Source organism: Phyllobates terribilis, unplaced genomic scaffold (genome assembly GCF_046119375.1).
Source record: "Phyllobates terribilis strain yellow unplaced genomic scaffold, ASM4611937v1 Scaffold_2__4_contigs__length_985480577, whole genome shotgun sequence".
Taxonomy (NCBI): Eukaryota; Metazoa; Chordata; class Amphibia; order Anura; family Dendrobatidae; genus Phyllobates; species Phyllobates terribilis.
In genome coordinates, this window is record NW_027362762.1 from 452,470,277 (window position 1) to 452,494,441 (window position 24,165).

A 24,165-nucleotide genomic window follows, 5' to 3' on the forward strand; every position below is an offset into this window, starting at 1 on the left:
GGCCTCCGCTTCCCGCTATCCTATATGGTGCCTTCCTAGCAGGTTTGGCGGGGGGTCGCACCAATAGATGATCACGACCTCCGGTTCTTGGCTGAGGGATAATTTACCTCCACCAACTTGGGAATCTGGTACCCTTCCACAGCCTGACCCTTCACCCGATATAACGCAGGCTTGCAACGGTTGCTGTCCGTTCTGCTCTCTTAGGGTCCCTTCTGCCTTCTTGTTTCTGGAGCCTTTCTACTCCTCTGTCTCTTCTCCTTCCTTCCTTCTCCTTCTCCTCTTCTCCTCTCTGGCCCCGGCCTTCTCTCTAGGCCTGCCTCGTGGAGCTGAGCTCAGGCTGAGCCTCGGCTCCCTGTCAGCTCTCTCTCTCTCCCTGACTGACTGAACTGAACTTTACTCTAAAGATGGCTCCCACCTTTTATCTGCTTCTCTGTGTCTGAGCTCAGGTGACCTGCACCCAATGAGCTCCTTACTATGCTCCAGAAACCGTCCCCTTCTGCTCCTAAATCACTGGGTTCTCTCCCCCCTCCCCACTCCAGCCAGGGACATGGTCAGTTGTGCCTGCATAAAATGGGAGCACCGTCGAGCTGTCCCCCGGAAATGGGGTGAGTGTGTGCATGCAGCTAACTGAGCCCTGGTCCACGCTCCATCCTTACCTGGGAGTGGAATATCACACCTCTGGTTGAGGTGCAATACCCCTGTAGCAACCGAACCCTCGGGGCGCTACATTCCCCCCTGGTAAACCACAGCACGTCCTCGGGCTGGAAAAGAGTAAAAACAATTGATTTACAAGACATGCAAAATTAAAGGTTTTTTTGTTTGTTTTTTTAACATTACTGGCACACATTTTCTCTTTCAGCAATATTATAAAACATTTTTCTTATAATCATTCTTCATGTAAAACTTTTATTAACTGGTCACAGCGCGCTTTGCGACCAGGTGTCCATCTTTCTATTAAGTGCAAACTCATGAACACAAACACGAGGGACCCATTCGTAAACCCTCAACGTAGGCCCTGGAGTGGCTGCAGGGCATAGCTGATCCAGCTGCTGGACCTCATCTTCGGCCACCTCTAACGGGTTTTCGTTCTGAGGTCAGTTGTTGTAGTTTCTTATAAAACCAGTAGGGGGCACTTTAAGAAGTGCAAATATATACAAAGTTGACCGCTCCCAGTCCTCGGCCAGATAGTTCACTAAGTTGGCTGCTCCCAGTCCTCAGCCGGCTTTAACTGACCCGATACCGGGTAACTCTATGTAACAATCTCTTTACCCTGATGGGTAACTATATACATTTGTACTCTGCCGCTCCTCAGTAGCGGTGTCCTCCTTGCGCACCTTCTTCCTCCTCATAATATTCTCCAGACCCGTCCGGGTCCTCTGGGTAGCAATGCTCCTGGTACTGTTCCTCCTCCACCCTCTGGACGTTGACAGCATACCACCCTTTTAGGCCTCGATGTCGGGTGTATATTACCCGATCTCCCGGGAACAACTCCCGCTTCGGGTGACCCACTGGCAGGTGACCCTCCACATCCCTCCTGTCGACATGGAGGTCTGTGGCTGTGGCAGAGTCCCGGATAAACCCCCACCCTTTCTCCTGGTGGAACTTCACCACGGACCCAGCTGTTTTAAGACCGCGTGCTGCATGGGGGCTTCGACGAGTCCGCGTCTTCTCCTCCGCGCTCCGGGCCTGCAGCTGCTCCCTCTTCCGGCGCCGTGCCCGCTCCTCTCTCGCAAGTTGCTCACAAATCTCCCGCCTGCGGAATGCAGCCGTCCGTGTCTCCTGTGCAAACCCCATCACATCCTCCCCAGTTTGGTCCCATCCTACCTGGACCTCTTCCTCCGGGAGCTGAGAGACGGCGACTGGCTGTGGGAGGGGCAAGAGCGGAGCAAGCGGGGCCTTGATCTCTGCGGACAGGTTTTTCCGCTGACTGGGGTGAACCCATCCCTCGGGTGCAGGGACCGGCTCTCCATCGGGTCCGGCGAGCTGGCTGTACAGGTCAGTCCCAAGGGGTGGTGGCTTCGGGAGCGGGGGCGCACGCGGCTGGGGGGCGCCTGGGAAGATCAGGCCTTGCGACCGGGCCTGGACTGGGCCACTTCCGACTGCACCCGGGGTCAGGGGTCACGACGTGGGGCGTGGTTCAGCGGTGGTGTTCGCGGCTTGGGGCCTACGTACCGGTGGCGGGAGCGTGGAAGCTGCAGCGGCTCCCGGGGTTTCTGGCTCTGCAGCGGGATCCAGGGGTAAGCCTTCGGTGTCAGGACCCGGGGCAGGGGTGTCTTCCTTACCTGCCTCCGTGGCAGCACTGTTCTCGGCCTCCGGTCTCCTCTCTCTGTCCTCGGGGGCAGGCGCACTGCTGGGTGCTGGCAGCGTCTCTTGCTGCCGGGTCGCGACCCGCCGGGCCATCTCCTCCCTCCAACCGGCAATGACTTCCCTCTGCGCCCGGACCATCCTCCGGTCCAACTCCTCCAGCGCTGTCCGCAAGAACTCAGGGTCTCCTGCGGGGAGCTGAGCCATCAGCTCCATGAGGCTGTACGGGGTCGCCTCGGCCTGCAGCAGGCCGCTTGCCAGGGTGCTGGAGTTGATGCTCCTCTCCATCTCCGGGTGTGGTCTGGCGAGACAGATCCAAACCACACCCTGCCCCTCGGTTTTCTTCTCTTTCCGCCCCTGTTGGGGGTGGTCCTGGGGCAATCTGCTGACAATCACTCTCAGGGGCAGCCCCCCCACCTTGATGGACATCTCTACAGCCGCACTCATGGCTGTTGGGGGTGGGCTCCTTCTTTGGCGCCATTCTCTGACCTGGCCCAAGATGGGAGGTGGCTTCCTGTTACCTTTTGGCGCGCACATTATGGCGTCCGTTCTGCCGGGGCGGGCGCCATTTTCAATACAGTGAAACAGTCTCTTTTCAGGCACGCAATACCCGTTTGTGGCGGGTTGGTCACAATCCTGCCGACTATGCCAAAGCTGACTCGCCCCCTGGGCCGTGGGGTACCCGGAACCGGGCTTTCTGGTGTACGGTGCTGATGGGGGTAGTAGTGGCAACCCGATCCCGTGGCTCAGGGTGGTCAGACCAAATGGCGGCTGTCTATTTATCAGTATTTTGAATGTCCGACTACGCCACCCGTGGATTGCGGTCAGGGATAACTGCCGCTGCGAGGCAGACCGCTGAGGCTGGTGTTGGTGTGCAGCACAGGGATAGGATAACTCCCCACGGGAAGAGTGTAGCCTCAGGGCAGTGTATGGATGCTGAGGGTGATGGTGCAGGCGCAGGAAAGATCACACTGAGTCCAATGGTGCAGTCCAGGGTTTTTACTCACAGTTGTTATCCGAGTCACTTCTGTCAGCAATGACTGCCCAAGCCGTGCTGTGTCCACCAGGTGAGGAGCTCGGTCAACCTCCAGGCAATTCAGGAGTATGGCACAGGACCCCCTTCTGTCCTTTCTCTGGCCTCCCGTGCCCCACCAGTGACCAAACTTCTGTCCAGCTACCGCGGACCGTGTCGGGCAAGCGTTGGCCTCCGCTTCCCACTATCCTATATGGTGCCTTCCTAGCAGGTTTGGCGGGGGGTCGCACCAATAGATGATCACGACCTCCGGTTCTTGGCTGAGGGATAATTTACCTCCACCAACTTGGGGATCCGGTACCCTTCCACAGCCTGACCCTTCACCCGATATAACGCGGGCTTGCAACGGTTGCTGTCCGTTCTGCTCTCTTAGGGTCCCTTCTGCCTTCTTGTTTCTGGAGCCTTTCTACTCCTCTGTCTCTTCTTCTTTCTTCTTTCTTCCTTCTCCTTCTCCTCTTCTCCTCTCTGGCCCCGGCCTTCTCTCTAGGCCTGCCTCGTGGAGCTGAGCTCAGGCTGAGCCTCGGCTCCCTGTCAGCTTTCTCTCTCTCCCCTGACTGACTGAACTGAACTTTACTCTAAAGATGGCTCCCACCTTTTATCTGCTTCTCTGTGTCTGAGCTCAGGTGACCTGCACCCAATGAGCTCCTTACTATGCTCCAGAAACCGTCCCCTTCTGCTCCTACATCACTGGGTTCTCTTCCCCCTCCCCACTCAAGCCAGGGACATGGTCATTTGTGCCTGCATAAAATGGGAGCACCGTCGAGCTGTCCCCCAAAAATGGGGTGAGTGTGTGTATGCAGCTAACTGAGCCCTGGTCCACACTCCATCCTTACCTGGGAGTGGAATATCACACCTCTGGTTGAGGTGCAATACCCCTGTAGCAACCGAACCCTCGGGGCGCTACACACGCAAACACGGTGAGAACATACAAAGTCCTTGCAGATGTTGTCCTTGCTGGGATTTGAACCCAGGATCCCAGCGCTGCAAGGCTTCAGTGCTAACCACTGATCCAATGTGCTGCCGTTCACCCTCTAATATCTAACAGGCTGGAGAAACTTGCACCTACTGCCACTCTATCTTCAGCTCCTTTGTGAGAAAATGTATTTGGGCAGCCACTCAGTCTACCAAATAAAATTCCTGAGAAGGAAATTGGGGATGGCTTCGCTACTGGTACTGGGGGCAGTGCTAATACCATGGCGTCGCACTATAGTTTGCTGGAAATATTCCAGGCTGGTAGGAGGCAAGCAAATTCCCACAGAAAAGTACCAGCAGTAATGTTCAGGCCACATTTCAAGTGCAAGGAGCTTTAGAGGACTTCCTGGGAGAAATGATACGCAGGGTAGATACGGTTTCCCTCTATGCCAGTCCTTTCACCGAGCTAAATACAACTCTCAGCAAAAAAAGTTGTGGACGGACTCCGTACCGTCCCTGGCCACATTCACCTGTCCACGTGTTTGTGGTTAGGCGGTCTTTCCCAGTGAGTGCACTGGGGAGGGCACGGGTAATGTTGTGGGACCCGTGCTTTTGGAAGGTGGAGGTGATACCGGGAAATATAGTGGCGGCTGGGGACTGAGTATGGACACCCGGCCGCCGCCGGCATGAGATTGTGAAAAGCTTCCGCCTCCACGAGCTTAAAAGGCCATATTTCAAGTGCAAAAAGCTGCCCAGAAATCTGGCAGTTTAGTGTTGCGGCCTGTGGGTGGGTGGGTGGCTGGCTGCATACTTGCACTTGCATTCCAAGTAACAGAAAACTAAGCAGATGGTGTGGCCTCTATCATCATCATGGCCTCATCTTCGTACTATGAACTCTCCTGAAGTAGAAGCCAGGGTCCGCCAGAGGAGTCTCCGATTCTCTGGTGGACCCGTCCAACCCTGCCAGAAAGCAGCCCTGGCTAATAAAGGGGAGGGGGGGAGGTTCCCGGACACTCTATGGCTGCTTTTTTACTGAGGAGGAAACGCACGCAAACACGGGGAGAACATACAAAGTCCTTGCAGATGTTGTCCTTGCTGGGATTTGAAACCAGGATCCCAGCGATGCAAGGCTTCAGTGCTAACCACTGATCCAATGTGCTGCCGTTCACCCTCTAATATCTAACAGGCTGGAGAAACTTGCAACTACTGCCACTCTATCTTCAGCTCCTTTGTGAGAAAATGTATTTGGGCAGCCACTCAGTCTACCAAATAAAATTCCTGAGAAGGAAATTGGGGATGGCTTCGCTACTGGTACTGGGGGCAGTGCTAATACCATGGCGTCATGCTATAGTTTGCTGGAAATATTCCAGGCTGGTAGGAGGCAAGCAAATTCCCACAGAAAAGTACCAGCAGTAATGTTCAGGCCACATTTCAAGTGCAAGCAGCTTTAGAGGACTTCCTGGGAGAAATGACACGCAGGGTAGATACGGTTTCCCTCTATGCCAGTCCTTTCACCGACCTAAATACAACTCTCAGCAAAAAAAGTTGTGGACTGGCTCCGTACCGTCCCTGGCCACATTCACCTGTCCACGTGTTTGTGGTTAGGCGGTCCTTCCCAGGAAGTGCACTGGGGAGGGCATGGGTAATGTTGTGGGAGCCGTGCTTTTGGAAGGTGGAGGCGATACCGGGAAATATAGTGGCGGCTGGGGACTGAGTATAGACACCCGGCCGCTGCCGGCATGAGGTTGTGAAAAGCTTCCGCCTCCACGAGCTTAAAAGGCCATATTTCAAGTGCAAAAAGCTGCCCAGAAATCTGGCAGTTTAGTGTTGCGGCCTGTGGGTGGGTGGCTGCCTGGCTGCATACTTCCACTTGCATTCCAAGTAACAGAAAACTAAGCAGATGGTGGCCTCTATCATCATCATGGCCTCACCTTGGCACTATGAACTTTACTGAAGGAGAAGCCTGGGCCCGCCGGAGGAGTCTCCGGTTCTCTGGTGGGCCCATCCAACTCTGCCGAAAAGCACCCCTGGCTAAGAAAAGTGTGGGGGAAGGTTCCCGGACACTCTATGGCTGCTTATTTAATGTGGATCGGCCATGCTTATGCATGTTATTTCTCAAACCGCATTACAGATCAGGCCATTGTCCAACTCTGTATTTAAGAAATTAAATGCACAAAGAAAGATGTGTGTGTGTCAAAGCATCACCGACAAGTGCGAGTTGTTGTTGGACTGGCTGCCATTGCTTCTGCAACAAGCTCAATTACAGGACCTCCTGGGAGAAATGACAGCCGGGGTAGATACGGTTTCCCTCTATGCCAGTCCTTTCACCGAGCTAAATACAGCTCTTAGCAAAAAAAGTTGTGGACTGGCTCCGTACCGTCCCTGGCCACATTCACCTGTCCACGTGTTTGTGGTTAGGCGGTCCTTCCCAGGAAGTGCACTGGGGAGGGCACGGGTAATGTTGTGGGACCCGTGCTTGTGGAAGGCGGAGGCGATACCGGAAAATATAGTGGCGGCTGGGGACCGAGTATGGACACCCGGCCGCCGCCTGCATGAGGTTGTGAAAAGCTTTCGCCTCCACGAGCTTAAAAGGCCACATTTCAAGTGCAAGCAGCTGTCAAAAATTTGGCAGTATAGTATTGCAGCCTGTGGGTGGGTGGCTGCCTGCATACTTGCGTTTGCATTCCAAGGAATGGGGTAGGGACAACTGAACTCTGCAGTGGGACAAGGACGTGGACGGTGATTGTTGCAAGTCTGCAACGACAGGTGCATGGCGGGAGGCATCTTCGCATGTGCCAAGGATCACTTATGATGGGCACACTTTTAGGCAGTGACCTGGGAGTCTGAGATGCTTCCAGAGGTCTTCCCCATTCTGTTCCCATGTCTTTTCAGCACTGTATGCATGTGTCTGATGATGTGTTACACACCACATGGCCAGATAAGGTTGTAAAATGTTAAAATGACACCTGAGTATTCCAATTTGCTCGACCCGAGCAACGAGTACCCGAGCATTTTAGTGCTCGCTCATCACTAATAATAACATAAACTCATCTGCTTATGTAGGCTCCGACCATAAATAAATCCAAGAAAAACAAAAAACAGAGAGAATGGCCAAAAGGCCAAACTGAGTGTAAATTTCACACAGCGTATCTCAAATACCAGTCAAATATCAACAAATGAAAAACAGCTACATCAGCAGCAGAACGGCACAGCTCCAAATTGTAACCATGTGTGCATTCACAAATACAATACATAGTACCTTTAAACGTTACCATGCCAAATCTGAAAATAAATCCCTTGACTTTTCTATACAGCCGAGGTTGGCGCTTAGCTAATTTCTAATTGGATTAATATTTATTATTTAGTAGGGATTGTGCTGGTTCCCGCGAGCCTATAAATTGGACGTCTGATATCCGATTTTAAACAGAATAGCACCCGGGCAGCACACTGACCCTTGTTAGTCAATAGGGCTGTTCAGATGACCATTTTTTCTCATAGAACGAGTGTCTGTGTAAAAAAAATGCAAATTGCGTCTTCAGAGAGGGAGAGGACTAGAACTCTAGTGCCACCTATTAGAAGTAGTAATGGCGTATAAGTCTCCTCATTCTGACATGCTAGGTTTGGCTTATCAGTCTCCACAAGGAGAAATGTTACCACTTAGATCCCAGTCTTAAACCTCTCACCTAGCCAAATCATAACTCGTACTTTGCTCTGACGATAGGCAATACCCCAAAACACTGTCTCTACAAATTGAGATTCTGGTTGGCCTTTTTCCCAAGTCGTATGGCAAGGCTCAGTAAAGGGTCGATATTGACTTTTAGGATTGCTACTTCCAATAGGTGGCACTAGAGTTCAAGTCCTCTGATTCTCTGAAGAGGCAATTTGCATATTTAATTTCCCAAGGGAGCATACATGGGGTATAAGTTTCCTCACTCTGACATGCCAGTCCTGCCTTGTGACTCTCCACAAGGAGAAACGTTACCCCTTAGATCCCCAAATAAAATGCAGCATGCAATACTTTGGTTCGATTTACGGACCAGAATTGAATAGTACCTGTAAATGGTTGGCAGCTCCTGCACTAGCCCAATAATCAACAAGTACAAGGAGCTGTACTCGAGGCTAGTCACATATGCAATTTGTGGACATGACTGCCACAAGTTTTCGTATATCAGATTATGACCTTGGATGACGCAGACGTAGTGTGGCGTAAAAAAACATAGCAGCTTGCAGACATTGTGTTTTTTTAAATAGTTGTTAAATGGGTTCATGGTTTTGCAAGTGGACAGCTGGTTCACCTGTAAAACCATGCAATCATTACAATCTGCTACTTTGTTTTGTAGGTGAAACAATTAAAAATGCTACAGCAGCTCCATCTGGCCTTACCTAAGTACTCTATTTTAATAGAGTCCCCGCTCCTCCTTCTCACCTTCACTGCTCGAGCATACACATTGCCCCCTAAAGTCAAATTATATTGGACTGAAAGAAGCAGCAGATACTTAAATGTATAAGTGTTTAAACTACCATAAATAAAATGTAATGCAAGTCATTATTGTAGTATTAGTTATTACATAACTAAAATCATCATGTTAACAAAAATCAAAGATGGGTTACACATAATTATTGTTCATAGATTGTAATAAAGCTTATATATTCAGGGCTCCTCTGGTGATAAATATACAGGGGATATTAGTATAGTAAAGAGCTTCCTGAATAGTACATAGGGGTGCATGTGAAGAGGACTACGATCCATATGTAGCTCAAGTAATGATTATATATTCTAGCTATCTTGTGAATTTTCTGTGCCTGGTTTGATGTCAGACATGATCCATATGTAGTCATTTACTACTTATCTACCATTGTGGCACATATATCCTTGTATTCCTTGCATCTTTTGTATGGGACTTTATAATTGTAAGAACTTAGCACCTATAGTACTATGTATGTGTCCTCATGGATTATATTATTTGTATCACTTTGCATGTATGCAGGGGCATACATAAAATCACAGGGCCCCATAGCAGTCTTAATTTGGCCTCCCCCAAATAAAAAAAATTAAAACATTCATCGGGGTAACAAAAAAGCATATCTCACAACTTTGCAGCCCTTACAAAGTAGTTTTGCTCCTATTGAAGCCTCTTAGTGTTCCCCTGCTCTAACTGCCCATATAAAGTGTGATGCCAACAAAAGTAACCCCCAAACACTGTATGATACCCCTACAGTGAAGTCCCCCACAGTACGCTCCACATGTACAGTATGATGACCTCACAGTACCTCCTGCAAAGTATGATACGCCAACAATTCCCCCACACAATATAATGAATCCAAAGTAATCACAATACAGTATGCTGGCCCCCACTGTCCTCCCCTACACAGTATGATGGCCCTAACACAGTTCTGCCACACAGTATCATGCCCCCACATCCCTCCACACAATATTATGGCCACCATACAGCCCTCCATTTAGTAAAATGGCCCTCCATACAGAATAATGGCTCACACGCAGCCTTCCATGCAGTATAATGGTCCCCACAGAACCCACAACACAGTATAATGGCCTCCACACAGCCCTCCTTACTATGAAATGGCCCCTACACTGTATAATGGCCCCTACAGCCCCCACATAGTACAACAGCTTCTACTCAATATAACGGCCCCCATGCAGCCCTCCATACAGTATAATGACCCCCACTAGCCCTCCAAACAGTATAATGGCCTGTACATAGCCCTCCAAACTGTATAATGGTCCCCACACAGCTCACCAAATAGTATAAAGGTCCCAACATAGGCCTCCAAACAGTATAATGGCTTCCCATCTAGCCCCACAAAAAGTATAATGTCCCCTACATAGCCCTCCAAACAGTATAATCTCCCCCACATAATTGTATTAAATGTAGAAATGTGAAAACACATTTAACATTTTTATTATCATCACAAAACATAGTGCATTTTCGTACATATTTTAATGTGTGTAACGTCTTACAGTTTTGAACCCCATTTTGTGGCACTGCAGCATTAAACTCCTTTTTTCACAGTCCACCCTGAATACCATATGTACTATAATTTTTTTCTTCTGATTCCATAGCCTTTAGCCTTAGGAGACGCTTGTCTCTCTGCTATGTATATTTTACCATTTAAGGCAATTTCTCTGCTTTATATCCTCCTCATGCCCATTTCAGGAAAATTAATTGTATGCTTAAAAGACAATATTTGTTTCAAGTCGTTGAAATCAATATACAACATTTCTATGGGTTTTAAACCTCTCACTACACTAGTACAGTTCTTGATATGACCTATAATAGTACTGTATCATGTGTTACAGTTTGATATTGGAGACGGGGGCTATATTTGCACCCCTATACTGCAGCTAGGGCCCCAACATCAACACCCCGGGACACTTATCCCATATATGAATTTCGTACATAATAAACTCTAAGGATATGTGCACACGTTAAGTATTTGGTGCAAAAATTTCTGCACCATTTCTGCATCTCTTGGATGGAAAAACGCTGCACAAAATAAGTGTGTTTTTGCCATGTTTTTACGTATTTTTGATGCGTTTTTGGTGCAGATTTTTCTCCACTCATTAGTATGGGTGAAATCTGCAGCAAAAACGCTGAGAATTGACATGCTGAAAATTAAAATCTGCAAGTCAAAAATAAGCAACGTGTGCATGAGACTTCAGGATTCTCATTCACTTTGCTGGAATCAGGAAACCCTTCAGGTATTGTGACAAATCTGCGCAGAAAAAAACGTGACAAATCTGCAACTTGTGCACAGGCCCTTAGGCAAGTTACTGTACATGCTAAACAATCCAATTATCAGTTAATAAATTATGTCAAGTGTAATAAACTCTCTGCTGTACCTGCATTATATACTGCATGCTCTATTAGATTAGGCCAATCCAATGCAACAAATATACATATTTATCTAATTGTCACCATTAAGAATAAAATTAATGTATCACTTTTTTTTTGTTCATTTGTGAAAATGGGTAACATGATAATATAGAGTTTGCTGTTATTATTCTAATAGCCAGCATGGAGGCTCAATGAATACCACTGTTGTCTTGTGTCTTTGGGGTCTTGGATTCAATACCCACAAAGTACAAAGATTGTGAACCTCAATCACAACAGTGCTAATCATTTCTGTAAAGTGCTGGGGAATTAATAGGGAGTAAAATGAATATGTCATTATATGCCAGCTTGAACTCTTTAGGTTTGCTAAGGTTCTGTTTTTATTGGCCACGTTCACACTATCAGTATTTGGTCAGTTTTTCACCTCAGTATCTGTAAGACAAAACCAGGTGAGGAACAATCAGAGGAAAAGTATAATAGAAACACGTCACCACTTCCGTATTTATCACCCACTCCTGGTTTTGGCTTAGAAATACTGAGGTAAAAAACTCACAAAATACTCATCGTGTGCACGTGGCCTTACTAAACAGAAATTATTAGCCCTACACTAGATGATGTTATTGGCTGTTGGCTTCAAAGAAAGTGCCATATCTGCTTGGTAGCAATGTAGCAATTATGGACTTACCGTAATGGTTTATGGTGTTAATGAGTCTTACGCCCACTTGTGCATGGTTGTTGGTCATGAGGACTATATCAAACAGATCCTCACTGTCTGGGTATAACTCACGTAGCTGAGTGTTAACAGCTTCCAGGGCCTGGAATGGGAAAAGGACAAAAAGAGATTAATGTTTAGAAGTGATAAAGAAAAGACACAAATAGAGGTTCATAGGAGACACTAGGGAAAATCCTATGCCTGTGTATTACGCCTGTTAACTGAGTGTATATTCACCCTACTGCCTCGTCACCCATATCAGGAAGTTTCAAGTTCCTGTCACATAGAAAGTGATAAACTGCAAACAGTGTTTTCGAGTGCACATCCGTGATATCCTTTGAAAGAACATTCCTTTGGTTCAATCCAACAAAATTAAATACTTTCACTGTACAAAAATCTTTTTGGATTCAAAATGTAATTTTCCCAGATTAAAGGATTATTCCCATTGTCATGGATATTGTTGGGTTGTGCTTGTAAAAAAAGCACTTTTGCAATTTACTGCTTATTAAAATTTGCAACCGTTCTTAAGATATAAACGCTTTTCCGTTGTTTATAGCTCATTGCTTAGGAGACCAACCACCACTACTGTCTATCTTGTAAGTATTGCGCTGATGCTGGCCAGGAGTTGAAGGTAACAACGGACTCCAGTAATCCCGGATAACTTCCAAACAGTGCTCACAAGCTGAACAGAAAAGAGCCTGTATGCACTGCGCATGTTCTTCTGATTAGCAGTGGTGTTACTATATCAAAACGGCTGAAAATTTCAATAAGCAATAAATTGTTAAATTCCTTGTACTATCTGACAGTACCCATTTATTGAAATTGGAATAACTCTTTAAACCCTTCCCGTTCGATTTCACTAAATAACAAGGTTTTTGTCTCTTCAATGAATTTGGGTGTTCTATATAGAATTCATGGTCCTGATTTCAGAGGTGAAATCAGAATTTCTGTATCACGTAAGGTTTTTGAGTTATGACGTGAAACGTACTATTTATTGCAAATATGTTAAAACAGCTACTTGAAAATTTTTCTGTCACAGCAAATTTTCAATTTTTCCACCTAACTCGTTTGAAAAATGTTATTGCAGTGTAAATATGTAATATACAGTACAGACCAAAAGTTTGGACACACCTTCTCATTTAAAGATTTTTCTGTATTTTCATGACTTTGAAAATTGTACATTCACACTAAAGGCATCAAAACTATGAATTAATACATGTAGAATTATATACTTAACAAAAAAGTGTGAAACAACTGAAAATATGTATTATATTCTAGGTTCTTCAAAGTAGCCACCTTTTGCTTTGATGACTGCTTTGCACACTCTTGGCATTCTCTTGATGAGCTACAAGAGGTAGTCACCGGAAATGGTTTTCACTTCACAGGTGTGCCCTGTCAGGTTTGATAAGTGGGATTTCTTGCTTTATAAATGGGGTTGGGACCATCAGTTGTGTTGTGCAGAAGTCTGGTGGATACACAGCTGATAGTCCTACTGAATAGACTGTTAGAATTTGTATTATGGCAAGAAAAAAGCAGCTAAGTAAAGAAAAACGAGTGGCCATCATTACTTTAAGAAATGAAGGTCAGTCAGTCCGAAAAATTGGGCAAACTTTGAAAGTGTCCCCAAGTGCAGTTGCAAAAACCATCAAGCGCTACAAAGAAACTGGCTCACATGAGGACCGCCCCAGGAAAGGAAGACCAAGAGTCACCTCTGCTTCTGAGGATAAGTTTATCCGAGTCACCAGCCTCAGAAATCACAGGTTAACAGCAGCTCAGATTAGAGACCAGGTCAATGCCTCACAGAGTTCTAGCAGCAGACACATCTCTACAACAACTGTTAAGAGGAGACCTTGTGAAGCAGGCCTTCATGGTAAAATAGCTGCTAGGAAACCACAGCTAAGGACAGGCAACAAGCAGAAGAGACTTGTTTGGGCTAAAGAACACAAGGAATGGACATTAGACCAGTGGAAATCTGTGCTTTGGTCTGATGAGTCCAAATTTGAGATCTTTGGTTCCAACCACCGTGTCTTTGTACGACGCAGAAAATGTGAACGGATGGACTCTACATGCCTGGTTCCTACGGTGAAGCATGGAGAAGGATGTGTGATGGTGTGGGGGTGCTTTGCTGGTGACACTGTTGGGGATTTATTCAAAATTGAAGGCATACTGAACCAGCATGGCTACCACAGCATCTTGCAGCGGCATGCTATTCCATCCGGTTTGCGTTTAGTTGGACCATCATTTATTTTTCAACAGGACAATGACCCCAAACACACCTCCAGGCTGTGTAAGGGCTATTTGACCAAGAGAGAGAGTGATGAGGTGCTACGCCAGATGACCTGGCCTCCACAGTCACCAGACCTGAACCCAATCGAGATGGTTTGGGGTGAGCTGGACCGCAGAGTGAAGGCAAAAGGGCCAACAAGTGCTAAGCATCTCTGGGAACTCCTTCAAGTTTGTTGAAAGACCATTTCCGGTGACTACCTCTTGAAGCTCATCAAGAGAATGCCAAGAGTGTGCAAAGCAGTCATCAAAGCAAAAGGAGGCTACTTTGAAGAACCTAGAATATAAGACATATTTTCAGTTGTTTCACACTTTTTTGTTAAGTATATAATTCCACATGTGTTAATTCATAGTTTTGATGCCTTCAGTGTGAATGTACAATTTTCATAGTCATGAAAATACAGAAAAATCTTTAAATGAGAAGGTGTGTCCAAACTTTTGGTCTGTACTGTACATGTACAGTATATAGTACAAATTAAATAAAGAAACCTTGTCTGGACATGTAACAGACATGCCCAGACTGTTCTATAATCGTGGCATATTGCCATAGATATGACATCATTATATATGCGCCGTCAGCTGTAGCCGGTCGAATTTCGAGTTCATGAACATTACCGTTTCCGCGATCAATCCTCATTGCAATTGCTTGATATATATCTCTAGTATTTTGTAATAAATCGACTCTGAAATGTCTTGTCAGTGTCATAATAGCTGTGACTCTTTTTGTTACATTTGCGGTGAGTACACTCTGAAAAGTCAGAGAAGAAACATAAGTCCATTCATCAAGAAAGCATATGTTATGAACTATATTTTGGTTGTGCAATTGGGGACCAAGAAAAGTCCTGGGCACCTCATATATGTTGCACTTCTTGCTCTGCCAATCTACGACTCTGGATAACCAGACCGCGATCTTCAATGCCGTTTGCTGTCCTAATGATATGGAGGGAGCAGAGGGATCACGTTAGTGATTGTTAGTTCTGTATTACAAATGTGTCTGGGTTTTCAGCAAAGACTAAGAAATTCATAGACTATCCTAACATTCCATCAGCCATGCGACCAGTACCTCATGATGTTAGTCTCCCAGTTCCAAAGCCACCTGAAGTATGGACACTAGGGGAAAATGACGACGAAGCAACAATTTTTGCCTGTTGGGTTATGCCCATGAGCAGAGTTTTCTCTTGGTGACGGTCTCTGGCCACCAGGTGTATGTCTAGACCTAAACATTGTATGTGGGTAACCAGATCCATGAAAGAGGATTTGAACGTTTGGAGAATTTTTCTACTGAACTACAATGGCCATACCTTTAAGTTAAGTTTATGGGGCGCACGTTTGTTCATATCAACAGTCTGTTATAGTACAGTGATGGCGCATGTTCCAGTTGTAACAAATTAAAATTATTGAATAAATGGCTGTGCAACCACAAAATCAGAACAAAAAAATAAAGTGACACTGCAAAAATTAGATCAAGAATCAAGTCTCTAGCAGATTGTATAACCTATCTGCTAGAGACTTGACTCTTAATCTAATTTTTGAACTGTCACTTTATTTTTTTTGTTTCTTCTTATTTGATACATCCAGTGATATACAATATATTCAAGGTCTTTAGTTTCCAGATAGCATATTTATATGACTCATAGAGAAATCAGCACTATATTTGTAGCACCGTCTGGGTTATGTTCCAGCTGCATTAAACAGCTGGCACCTTACTCTAGTGGTCAGGATTACAGATAATGTGCCATGTATTTTTTTAGTTGCCTGCTTTTCTCTCCTTAGAGATTGTGTCTTTCACTGCACAGGTTAGGTGCAGCATGGTTAGTGTGCAGTCGCCACTGTTCTACATCAAGTGCATCACTGGCATCCTGCAGACTAAGGGCTCATTTGGACATATGATATCAGCATATGAGTGCTATCTGTGGTTTTCACAATGCAGCAGGGTACAGCAAGCAGTGATAGAAATTATTGGGCGTAGCAGTGGGAGTTGTAGACACAATCCGCAGGAGATTAATAAGAACAGTCTGGGTAGGACAGTTCAGGAACTGGAGACTGGAACTAGACTACTGCTAGACACAATATTCAAGCAATGAGTGAATGTCCCATGTGGCTTTAAATAAGCCCAAACAGGAAACAAAATGGCTTTCACATGTTTAATATCGGCCATATTGGAAAGGCGCGATTGCAGAAACACAATAACAGACTCCAGTGGTGAGTGTTATTGCAACATAATTTTGCAAAGTGAATAATAGCAGCCACTATTGGTCAATCCATAGAAGGGCAACAGAATCCTGACAATCTGACTGGGGAACCGCAGAAAGCGTATTATAACCTCACTCTTCAGGATGCTAAGGAGTATGGCAAGCTGAAGGCAGAGATTTTGGCAGGTGCAAACTTCTCCAGTCTCAGATATTTCATCCCCTGCACCTGGTAGAAAAATGGCTGCAGCCTGAGACTTGTACACCAGCACAGATGGTGGAGAGAGTCATAATGGACCGGTTCATTCACTCGGTGCCGAGGTCGATTCAGTGCTGGGTTGCCCAGAGAGATCCCCAGAATGCCGATAACCTGGTGGGCCTGGTGGAGAGGTACCTGGTGGTTGAAAACTTGCTGGATAGTCAAGGGGGTTTTAAATCACTGTACTCGGTTTCCCCAAGGGGAACTAAATCCTCACTTGTGTGGCGTGCAAAGTCCCAGCTAAGCTGCTGCCGAGGGATCAGTGCCATATTGGTGTCTGCTGGAGGTGTCATGCCCATGGTCTTATAGCCGCCCGTAGTCTCTTGGAGCTGATGGACTGCAGCATAGGCCAACACTGCTCCTATTTCGCCCCCACCCTGCCTACAGTGGCATCCCTCATCCTGGCGAGTGGCCTCAGTCCTGCTAAGTGACTGTAAATGAGATGCAAGTAACTGGACTTTTAGACTCTGGGATTTTGGTGACCCTTGTAAGGGCCACACTTCCGCATCAGGTGTATCCATGGGGAAGCTAAGAACTATTCTGTGGCCTGAGTCAATGTAAGCACGTACTATGGAACTATGGAAATGAAGTAGGCGTCATCAAGGACTTGTTGCACCCCGTGATTATTGGACAGTACTTTACCTTGATTTGGGACTTGTGGGGGAAAGCAGTGTCGCCTGGTAGCTCAGCCAACAACCAGCTCAGACGTAACTGACATCTGGAGGAAGTGAGAACTGTGGCTACTCTCTCACTTCTTCTGGATGTCTGATTTGTCTGCAGGAGGGGACAGTGAAGTGGCTGCTGATTGGCCACAGTGATCATGTGACATAACAGTTTTAAAGCAAATCCCAGGATAGCAAGTGCCGACACCACTGAAATTGTACCGGTAGTGGGTATAGGTGTTATTATTTTAATTGAGGGAAACATAATGATTGAGAAGAGGTTGTCAAAGTAGAAGACAACCAATTTAAGTTTAACAAACTTAGTTGTGCTGCTGTACTGAGACTTTTTATTGTTCTTGCATATCCTATCTGCTCACCTTTCTTTGAAGTTTTTACAATGACATGTCATACATGACAGCTGCAAACAATCTAAGCCATTACAAGTGATAATAAGTCACTGTATGACGTCAGGTGAGTAAAATAATGATGCAGGATGGTGTTGCCACAGTTGCTCACGGTTGTAGTGTTTTTTGTCTTATTTAAATGCTGGGAAGTCAGAAAAAAAATCTCTGTTGTGGATATGTTGTGTAGGTTTCACCTCTGCTTTCTTCAGATTTGTTAAAGAAATTTTAAGCAGCAAATCCCATACACGTGGACATACCATAAACTGACAACTTCTTTGTGACTTACCTTAACAAAGGGAAATGCTGCTCCTGGTTTAAATGGCTCATTCTCATGCTCCAGTTGGTATTTAACATACTCTTCTAATCCCTGTTCCTCAAAAACTTTCTCTTCTTCTTCCATTCGAAAAAGTGCACGTGAAGAAACAGCAATGGTGATTGCATTGTGTGGTTTTGGCTGAAAGTAGAAAAAGCAAATTAAATCCATTAATAATCAGTCATAACAGGATCTTGCTTTACACATGGGATTTTGGTGTGTTGATTAACTGTCTTCTCTAAACGCATTATGACTTAGAAACATCAATTTAGCATTCCACTAGAAGAAATCTCCACTTTTATGAAAATCTCTTTTGCTGCTAATTTGGAATATTAGAAAATATATGCACTAGTTCATGGTGCTTATGTCCTGTGGCTTAAATTATATATGGGAACTCTATTGATCCCTATACAGTGCTCAGCATAAATAAATACACCCCCTTTGAAACGTAAGATTTTAATCAGTATCTCACTGAACACAAGAACAATTTTCAAAATTTTTACAAGTCTGTGTTTCAAAGAACATTGTTTAACCCATAACATGAAAATAAGGTTAATAAATAACTTGCATTACAAAATCTTCAGTTTTACTCAAATTAGTTAATGCAAAAATGAATGCACTCCACATCAAAAACTACTATATCTTCTATTTTGTATGACCTCTATGATTTTTAAGGTCAGCACCAAGTCTTCTAGGTATGGAATGAACAAGTTGGTGACATATTACAACTAGTGTTGAGCGATACCTTCCGATATCAGGAAATATCGGATCGGATTGGATCGGGCCGATACCCAAAAAGTATCGGATATCGCCGATTCCGATACCGGAAACCAATGCAAGTCAATGGGACACAAATATCGGAATGAAAATAAACCCTTTCTTTCCTTATAGGTTAATTCTACATGAAGGAAAACAACTAACAATAATGTAGAATGTATTGGGGGAGGTGGTTGCCCAAATCGATGGGAACAGTGCTCACAGTGAAACATGAAAAGCCGTCAATTCAGCAGCGGCATACACCGGTACCCGACAATTTATAACAGAAAGAATAGAGCTTCACACATAGATTAGATAGATAGAAACATGTCAGTTACATATATATGAAGTACAGTGATAGTGTTGATTACTGTACTTGTCATTTAGTGTTAAAATAAAGGATTTATTAAAAAAAAAATTGGCGTGGGGTTCCCCCTAAGTTTAGTCTCTAGCGGAGGTTAAGCAGACGGCTGGGGCAGATGTTTGAAGCCTGGGAAGGGGGTAATACCCACAGAGCTTCCCAGACTACTAATATCAGCCCCCAGCTGAATACCTAGCCTTTACTAGCTATTAAAATGGGGGACCCCCCAAAAAATGACGTGGGGTCCCCCCTATTTTAATAGCTAGCAAAGGCTAGGCAGACAGCTGGGGGCTGATATTAATAGCCCAGGAAGGGTGCCATGAATATTGGCCCCCTCCCAGGCTAGAAACACCAGCCGTCAGCCGTCCCAGAAATGGCGCATCCATAGGATGTGCCAATTCTGGCACTTAGCCTCGCTCTTCTCACTGCCCTGTAGCGGTGGCAGTGGGGTAATAGGGTTGGGGTTGATGTCAGCTTATAATGCCAGCTGACATCAAGCCCAGGTTAGTAATGGAGAGGCGTCTATAAGACACCCCCATTACTAACCCCATAGTCAAAGTTAAAAAAAACACAAACACCCAGAATAAAATCCTTTAATTGAAATAAACACACAATTCTTTATTGTTCTAAATTAAACCATACTTACCGTCACGCCTATTCCAGCTGAAGCCAACAATCTCCTGCAATAAAAATAAAATAATAAAGCAACATCATCCTTACCTTCCCATGGTTCCCAGGACAGCTTCAGCTCTGCTACATCGAGATGACAGGCTGGACCGCAGCAGAACGCTGCCATCCAGCCTGTCATCCCGCAGACACTGAGAAGCGCAGGCATGCTTGCGCTCCTCAGTGTCTGGCTGTGACGGCATCCAGAATTTCCTGAAATAATTGAAAAAAAATTGACGTGGGGCTTCGCACTATATTTGTGTCCAGCCAGGTACAGCAGGCAGGAACGGGCTGCCCCCAACCACCAGCTGCCTATTTGTACCTGGTTGGACACAACAATATAGGGAAGCCCTTTTTTTCTTTATTATTTCATGAATTTCATGAAATAATTAAAAAAAAAAATACGTGGGGCTTCTCATTATTTTTGTGTCCAGCCAGGTACAACTAGGCAGCTGGGGGATGGAATCTGCAGCGCAGGGAGGCCCAAGCTTTCTGGGCCCCCCCCCCGCTGCAAATTGCAGTCCGCAGCCACCCCGGAAAATGGCGCGTTCATAGAAGCTGGATGATGTACCTGGCTGGCATACAAAAATATGGCAAAGCCCACGTCAAAATTTTTGGGAAAAATTAATTAAAAAATAAATAATAATTTAGGGATTGCATCTTTATTAACGCCTCAAATGTCATTTAGTGTTAAAATAAAGGATTTATTTAAAAAAAAATTGGCGTGGGATCCCCCATAATTTTAGTCTCTAGCGGAGGTTAAGCAGACGGCTGGGGCAGATGTGTGAAGCCTGGGAAGGGGGTAATACCCACGGAGCTTCCCAGACTACTAATATCAGCCCCCAGCTGAATACCTAGCCTTTACTAGCTATTAAAATGGGGGACCCCCCCAAAAAATGATGTGGGGTCCCCCCTATTTTAATAGCTAGCAAAGGCTAGGCAGACAGCTGGGGGCTGATATTAATAGCCCAGGAAGAGTGCCATGAATATTGGCCCCCTCCCAGGCTAGAAACACCAGCCGTCAGCCGCCCCAGAAATGGCGCATCCATAGGATGCTCCAATTCTGGCACTTAGGCTCGCTCTTCCACGCTGCCCTGGTGCGGTGGCAGGGGGTAATAGTGGTGGGGTTCATGTCAGCGCCAGCTGCCATGAAGCCCAGGTTAGTAATGATGGGCGTCTATAAGACACCCCCATTAGTAACCTACAAAGTGTTAAAAAGAAAAAACACACTACACCCAGAAAAAAATAATTTATTTGAAATAAAACACACCATTTTATTTAATTCTTAGTTTACTAAAAAAAAAATAGTTACCTGTCCACGTTCCTGCGCTGATCTCCCATGCACAGCTGTCACATCTGGAGATGGTGACAGCTGTGCACAGCTGCTGTAAGCTCACGCTGCCGGGAACACGTCCGCTCCCGGCAGCGAAAGCCACTGACTGAGGTCACGGGAGTGCATTCAGGCAGCGCAGCTCCGGAGACCTCCTTTACGGCACTGCTGTACCGTGGGAATTTCTCACGGTACAGCAGGGCCGTAAAGCAGCTAACCGGAGCAGCGCTGCCTGAACTCCGGCGAACCCGCTTATGCAATGACGGGGACTCTTTACGGCCCCACCATTCTAGCGGCGGCAGCGGTTCAGAGCGGTCACATTCTATGTGGCTGCTCTAAACTGGAGATCATCGTGGGACACTCGTGGACTACTACGGAGGGGTAAGGATAAGGTTGTGGTTTATTATTTTATATTTTATTACAGGAGATCGATGGCTTCGGGGAATTAGGTGTCTAGGTGAGTATAGGTGGAGTTTTTTATTTTTTACTTTATTTTAGGTGGCAATCGGCGGGGACAGGTAATGTATAAACTAATTTATTGTAGGTAACTACTGGCCACCAATGAAATGTATTTAAAATTTATTGGGGACACAGTAGGGCAATTTAAATAGCAGGATCAGGCTGATGGGAACTACTGCTTCCATCGAGCTGATCCTGCTGGCACGAGTGGACGGGGGACAGACATAGGCCGATGGGAGCAGTAGTGTCACATCGGCCTATGTCTGCCTGCACGCACACACCCCCAGACATCGCACAGACACCACACACACCCGCACACACTCGCAGACATCGCACAGACACCGCGCACACCCGCAGACATCGCACAGACACCGCGCACACCCGCACACACTCGCAGACATCGCACAGACACCGCACACACCCGCAGACATCGCACAGACACCGCGCACACACTAATCATGATGGGTCTGGGAGGTGAGGCTGACCTGTGCGGCCGTGGGAAAGTTCATGTGAGTTCATGCAGTCAAGCATGAACTCACATGAACCCTCTGAGGGCACCGCGGCTACTTCAAATGAACAGCTGATCGGCATCACCTGATACCTCAGCTGTTCATTTGAAAAAAACGGCAGGAAAGCGCAGCACAGAACGGGAAAGCCGGCGGTGAAGTCTTTTCACTGCCGGCTTCCCCGCCCGAGTCCTTCACTCCCCGCTCCTTGGTGCTGTACTCCCCGCCCGGTCCTAACTTACGATCGGGATGGGAGGTGGCGAGGGGAGCGGAGGATCGGGGTGGGAGGCTGCGGGGAAGCAGTATGGGGCTGTGTGATTGTTTAAAAGCCGGCGGCTTTTTACCGCCCGCCGGCTTTTAAACAATCAGGAGAATTCTCCCACGCTGGGATGGCATTCTGATGACAGGCTGGATCGCAGCTGAGCGCTGCCATCCAGCTTGTCATCCTTCAGAGACAATGCAGAGCGCAGGCATTATAGGAACTTCCAATTCCGGTATTCGATATTGTAAAAGTATCGGAATTAAGTATCGGAATTCCGATACCGCGAATATCGGCCGATACCCGATATTTCAGTATCGGAATGCTCAACACTAATTACAACATCTTTTTCCATTGCTACAGAATGACCTCTTTTAGAGCCTGGATGCCCGATGGAGAGTCATGCTCAACTTGTCTCTTCAGAATCCCTCATAGGTATTTGATTGGGTTCAGAATCAGATCAGGAGACATACTTGGTCACTCAATCGCTTTCATCCTGTTCTTCATCAGAAATGCAACATATATTTGTTTTGGATCAGTGTCATGATGCAAGTGCACATTTACCAAGGGCACGGAGTGACGGTAGCATCTTTTCCTTTAACATAGAGCAGTACATTTGTGAATTTATGATATCATCAATGACATGTAGCTCCTTGACACCAGCAGCACTCATGCAGCCCCATAAAGACACTATCACCACCAGGTTTCACTGTAGGCACCAAGCATTTTTCTAAATACATTTTTCTAAATGCATGGTGCCCATGCCCATTCAGTACAACTGAACGTTTTGTAATGACTTTTATATTATTAACCTTGCTTTCATATTATGGGTTAAAAAATGTTCTATAAGTCTCAGTCTTGTCAAAGTTTTGGAAATTGTTCTTGTATATAGTGAGATATTGATTAAAATCTTACTTTTCAAAAGGGGTGTACTCATTTATGCTGAGCACTGTACATCAACAATGTTCTATAGTCTAAAAATATTACTAAGCAAGAAATTAGATCTTATATAGTTTTGCCAATTACTAAAAAGTAGTCACAAGAGATGTGCAGTCTCATCTTAGACTCTGCATTTTGGTCAGTAACAGAAAACTCCTCATCCTACACTACATAATAGCATTTTTTATTAATTCTTATTTTCTGTACTCATTTGATAACTACCATTGGTCACAATGATCATTAGCCAATGTGGCTAATGATTCTTTTCATCTTGTCAAAAGGAAGAGATGCGACATGTATTTGCTATTATCAGTGACCAAAACCCCATTGTTGTCAAATAAATAGGTACATGTAAGTGGATCATAAAGGTTTGGGGTAAGCTGAGGATTTAAAGATGCCCTCCTATAGATGACTGACTGATCAATAGATCAAAATAATGGACTGAATAATTTAGAAGCCTAAATTGGAAAAGTCCCTGGAACTGTGGCCCATAGGATGCAATAATTCACTTAAAAGACGATCATACAAAAGGGATTACACACACTTCACATTTTCCCTTTTAAGCATGCACATGTCTATTCTTGCATGAGCCTTCTGACTGATAAACATCTCATCACAAGGACTTTTGGGATATTTTTTTTAACAATCTGAGGCACCTTATGACCACAATTCCTTAATCTCTGTAACACCCAGGTCCTACCTCTGGGGGTCAGTGTCAAAGGGGTTGTCCAATCCAGCTGTTAGTTTCTCTAGTGGCCACTGTGTATAAACTCTATTGAGTAAAGCTGCAAAGAACAGCTCCTATTCAAGAGAACAGCCCCCACTACACATTGAAGGGAGTTGAGCATCTGTCATGACAGATAACAGCTGGTTGGTGGGGGTGCCGAGTGTTGGACCCTCACCAAACTCATATTGCTGACCTGTGGATAAGTCATCAATATGCTGTGACTGGACAATGGCTTTA

General features: G+C 45.7%; 1 protein-coding gene across 3 annotated transcripts in view; it reads right to left on the reverse strand.

Moving 5' to 3' along the window:
• Positions 1 to 24,165, reverse strand: part of NT5C1A (5'-nucleotidase, cytosolic IA) — an 87,209-nt gene that overhangs the window by 38,898 nt on the left and 24,146 nt on the right. For all 3 annotated transcript variants that reach the window (XM_073665609.1, XM_073665608.1, XM_073665607.1), the window contains 2 exons: positions 17,899 to 18,066; positions 11,789 to 11,918 (listed from right to left, as the gene is read on the reverse strand). In XM_073665609.1, the coding sequence (XP_073521710.1) occupies positions 11,789 to 11,918; positions 17,899 to 18,012 (244 nt within the window). In that variant the 5' untranslated portion in view covers positions 18,013 to 18,066. The remainder of the gene's footprint in view (positions 1 to 11,788; positions 11,919 to 17,898; positions 18,067 to 24,165) is intronic.